General features: G+C 34.3%; 1 protein-coding gene across 1 annotated transcript; it reads right to left on the reverse strand.

Annotated features, from left to right (window-relative positions):
* Nucleotides 1-905: 905 nt before the first annotated feature.
* Nucleotides 906-1424, reverse strand: LOC126885555 (uncharacterized). Its single transcript, XM_050652141.1, has one exon. It carries the CDS (start codon nt 1422-1424, stop codon nt 906-908), a length of 519 nt encoding a protein of 172 aa, XP_050508098.1.
* Between the last annotated feature and the right edge of the window lie 3816 nt (nt 1425-5240).

A 5240-nucleotide genomic window follows, 5' to 3' on the forward strand; every position in this document is an offset into this window, starting at 1 on the left:
TAATTATGGTGATGTTTATATTAAGTACTGAAAAGAGAATTGAATAACCTTTCAAGCAATCTATCACACAACCCTATTCTCATTTAAAAAAATTGTCGATTACGTCATCACGCTCAGATGGATGATGTCGATACATATGCCAAAAAATCATAATTTAAAAATAAAAATCGATCTCTTTCGGGATTCCTCTACAAAACGTCCCATTCTCGAAAAATGAATGTATTCCATAATTTTGCCCCTCTCTGTATACGTAAATGTAAGGACTGCAAATTCGTAGAGTTCTCTATTGTTCTACCTGATCATAGTGATCATGAATGAAATACAGTTCACCAAGAATAGCTGAAAGTCTGAAATTCTAACTGCCTGCGCGAACAATGAAGTGAGAACGCACTCGGAAGGAAAAAGATAGCCTGTACGCGCGGGTCAACTTTAAAATATAGGTACAATCGGAGACACAAATATAGAAACGTAAAGTTTGAATAGTTTCTAATAGGTCCCGTACACAATTATTATTACTGTCATTACTTTTCTTCAGTATATTTGTAGTATTTTTTTACAAAGTGAGATGTAATAAAATAGATCCAACAAAAACCGCTTGCGTTGCTATAAATTATGGCATTATAAACCAAAAATTATATTTTTATATTGACTATTTATACTTTATATTACCATTATATTGACCAAAAGGTTTCGGAGAAAAAGGGCGTAAGCAGTAGGGTAATAAAGTAGTAATAAAATCGTCTATTGCAATACTAAATAGAAATTAGATGTTCGGTCCCGGTGAAGCATAAATATGGTGTCTTTGTACCAGTACTTTTTGTTAAAAGAGATATTTATAACCTTTCTCGTATCCATTTCCATAGCATTTGTCGTCATCGTTTTATTCAGTCCACACAAACTTTTCACTAATTTAAAATCAAAACTGACTTTTTTTCAGCGACATGCGAATGTCCTTTATCCTCGAGTATTTTGTCAATTTCATAGGTTTTAAACAGAGGTTTGTGTAATTTTATAATATCGTATAATTCAAATTTCAACTTGTCATCTGTAAAGGGAATATTTCGCGTTGTCAGCCACTGCTGCATTTCTACTTTCCTGGAAGACATAGTTGGACATTTCTCAATTTGTACGTTGTGATACGGTGCATTAACAATCACTAAAACGCTGTTCGGGGGCAAATTTGGTATCAGTTTATCCTGAAGCCACTTTTTGTAATTGTCGTAGTTCATTGCATCATGATAATCTCCTGTTTTTATAGTAGGTTTGTAGCGCAGATAAGTGTTTTTAACAAACCCACTTTCACCTCCAGCATGCACTATCACAAGCATCTGTCCTTTAGATACTGGTTTTTGTATGCCCTTGTTTGAACTATCAGTCCAGCTCTTTTGGTAGGTATGAGATGAATGGACGTATGTTTCATCCATGTATATAATTGGGCGATTTGAGTTCCTGTAACGTTTCATACTACGTAAGAAATTCAGTCTAAGATGTTGAATATTAGGCTTTTCCATTAATAATTTTCTATTAGTTCTGGTTTTTCGCCAACGAAATCCCATCTTTCTAATTACTGTTCGTAGGCTTTCTATGGAACTTGAGTAGTTGTACTCCTCTGCAAATGTTCTATGTATGCGTTTCACAGTTGGGACTTGTTTTTGTGTTATACAAAAATCCATTATATAACGTCGAAGACGCCCTATATCAAAATCGTCCAAGCACGTTTTTGAAGCGCTTTTTTTTCTCTTTTTGTTTGGAGTTACAAATGAGGAATATTCGCCATCTTCAATTAATTGCATTTCCCGAGCAATTTTTTGAACGCTGCTTAAACTAACACCTGTTGCCAATACCACACGTTCCTGCACTTTTTTCAAATCTCTACACGGTTCATTGTTTTTCGCTTCATTTATCATAAAATGAATCACGTTTGCTATCACTTCCCGTGTCTGATTATTTAAAACTTTTCCCTTCAGATCCGATTTAAACAAAATTTGCAAATTTTAAATTGATTCTCCTTTGCGGTTCGTACTTACAAAAAATTTTTTCCAGACTGTACCGACTTGTTCACGTTACAAACGGTAGATATTAAGTGAACGCTCAGTGCGAGATCCGTCGGATGACGAATGCGCATCATGGGCGTGGTTATTTTCAGACTTTCAGCTATTCTTTTGGTGAACTGTAATTAAAAACGTAAGAACAAAAAAAAAAGGATACCGAATGTTAGAAATACAACTTAAAGTAATCTGTTATACAGACGACGCAATACTAATCTTTCAAAGTGAAGATGATTTACAATGAATGTTGCACCAATTTAATACAACCGCCAGACAATAATTTAGCATACTATTTTCCCAAAAAACACAAAATGCATGGTGAATACGGTAAACTAGAGATGGGGTCAGATAATAGAACAAAAGCGATGGAGTTTAAATATCTATGTATCAAACCATATAGCTACGGAAAGCTTGAAACAGAAGTGGAAGATCAAGTGAATAGAGCAATCAGAGCCGCATGTTGTCTAAATGAAAGAAAATAGATAAAAAACAATCATTAGACCAATAACCAATAATTACATACTTGACAGAAACACAACCTGACACGGAGAAAAAAGATTGCTAGAAACTAGAAACAGCATCGTCCAAACAGCATCGTCCAAATAGATCGTCCAAACTCAGCTCATGGAGGCACCCTAATTCTTTCTGCAAACAATGATTTTTCTCTGATAACAAAATATGACTTTTTGTTGAATGAATCCTTCTTTGAATTTTCCTTAGTTTTTAATAAAAATCTTAATCTTTACATTACTTGCATCTATAGATCACCTGACTCTTCCGTGGAACTATTTTTTCAGAACCTGCTAAATTTGTTAGATGACTTGCCTCACAAAAGCAGAAAAATTCTATGCGGAGACTTCAACATAAATTATGCTGCTGCTTGTGCTACCCAAATGTTCTTGGTCAACATATTTGAATCATATGGTCTCTCAATGCACGTTAATTCTCCTACAAGGATTACAAAAACTACATCTACCATAATTGATTATATTGTCTCTGATTTCTCACCCCTTAATGTTTGCTCTACAGTTATTAATGCGGAACTATCGGATCATGAAGCAGTATATACGAAATTTAACATCTTCAGCAAACCCTCCTCGAAAACCCGACGTTTAGGTAGGATTTTTTCCGCTCGGAATTTTCATAAATTTCAAAATTTATGTTTAACTTCTGACTGGCATTTTCCTTCTACGGACGTGGACTATAATTTCAGTGATTTTTTGGAGAAGCACTGTATCTTCAATAAGGCATTTCCTTTAATTACGATTAAGCCAAAACGTCGCAAACCCTGGACTACCGGGGGTATCCAGGAAGGTATCCGCATATCAGCAAAAAATATGCGTTCACTACTTTATATCAAGAAATTTACTACCAACGTCTCTGTCACTCAATATATCACCAATTACAGAGTCACATACCTAAAACTCATCAAATCAGCTAAAAAAGCCTACTATCAAAATCGTCTGGGAAGCTCCAAAAGTGTTGCAAAAGAAACTTGGTCCATAATAAACGATCTTCGAAATAAAACCCACGCAGCTCAAACATTTGCCCTTCCAAACGCTGAGAATCTAAACGAATACTTCATTAACGTGAGTAAAAATATAACATCAACTATTCAGTCTCAACAAGATCCCATTTCCTATCTCCCTAATTCAGAAATTGTCTCGAATTCATTCTTTATAACAGAGATCGGCAACATTTTTAATGTAAAGAGTGAAATACTAAATTATAAATTCATGGCGGGCGCCAACTATTTTTTGACCTAACAAATATATTAATATAAACGTATAAAAATATACGTTTTGAATTTCTTGTCTAAATTAACAATAGTTTAATAGTATGGTATAGTTAGACCCAAACCCAGACATCCAAAGTGAAAGTTGTCCTCCAACACCAAATTGTTCTATAAGGTCCACATAATGTTCAGAAAAAAGTCACACCATTTTGAGCGTCGGATTTGGGGGGGAGAGGGGGGAGAAATCTGCAAATTAATAGTTTTTTACGTTTTTCGTCAATATTTCTAAAACTAAGCGGTTTAGCATGAACAACCCTCTATACAAAATTGTTCTACATTAAATTTGAAATAAAAAAGGCTCTATGCATAATCTTTCTAAAATGAATGGTTCCAAAGTTATGGAGGTACTATAGTATAATTGGTCCAAAAAAAGGCCTAACCCAAACATCCAAAGTAAAAGTTTTCCTTCAACACCAAATTGTTCTATATGGTCCACATATTGTTCAGTAAAAAGTTACAGCATTTTGAGCGTCCGGTTTGGGGGGGAGATGGGGGAGAAGTCGGTAAATTAGTAGTTTTTTTATGTTTTTCGTCAATATTATTAAAACTATGCTTTAGCGTAAGGAATGTTCTATAGAAACATGTTCTACATAAAATTTAAAACAAAATAGGTTCTATACATAATTGTTATAAAATCAACGGTTCCAGAGTTACGGAGGGTGAAAAGTGGAGGTTTTCGAGTGACTTTTTTCTGAACATTATGTGGACCATATAGAACAATTTGGTGTTGAAGGATAACTTTCACTTTGGATGTCTGGGTTTTTGGTATAGTTATATCATAAATATTGCCCAAAAAATATAAAAAGTATCGAAAACCTCACTTTTAACCCTCCGTAACTCTGGAACCGTTGATTTTATAACAATTATGTATACAACATTTTTTGTTTTAAATTTCATGTAGAACATTTTTGTATATAACATTGTTTACGCTAAAGCATAGTTTTAGAAATATTGTCGAAAAACTTTAAAAAACGACTAATTTACCGGCTTCTCTCCCATCTCCCTCCCAAACCGGACGCTCAAAATGGTGTAACTTTTTACTGAACAATATGTGGACCATATAGAACATTTTGGTGTTGAAGGAAAACGTTTACTTTGTATGTTTGGGTTAGGCCTTTTTTTGGACCAGTTATACTATACTACCTCCGTAACTTTGGAACCATTAATTTTAGAAAGATTATGCATAGGGCCTTCTTTATTTCAAATTTAATGTAGAACAATTTTGTATAGAGGGTTATTCATGCTAAACCGCATAGTTTTAGAAATATTGGCGAAAAACTTAAAAAACTACGAATTTACCAATTTCTCCCCCCTCTCCCCCCCAAACCCGACGCTCAAAATGGTGTGACTTTTTTTCTGGACATTGTGTGGATCATATAGAACAATTTGGTGTTGAA

This window comes from Diabrotica virgifera, chromosome 5 (genome assembly GCF_917563875.1).
Source record: "Diabrotica virgifera virgifera chromosome 5, PGI_DIABVI_V3a".
In the NCBI taxonomy this organism is placed as follows: domain Eukaryota; kingdom Metazoa; phylum Arthropoda; class Insecta; order Coleoptera; family Chrysomelidae; genus Diabrotica; species Diabrotica virgifera.

What these genes read in the sequence shown, in the direction of transcription:
- LOC126885555 (XM_050652141.1), bottom strand. Translation starts at nt 1,424, where the DNA reads ATGGATGAAACATACGTCCATTCATCTCATACCTACCAAAAGAGCTGG.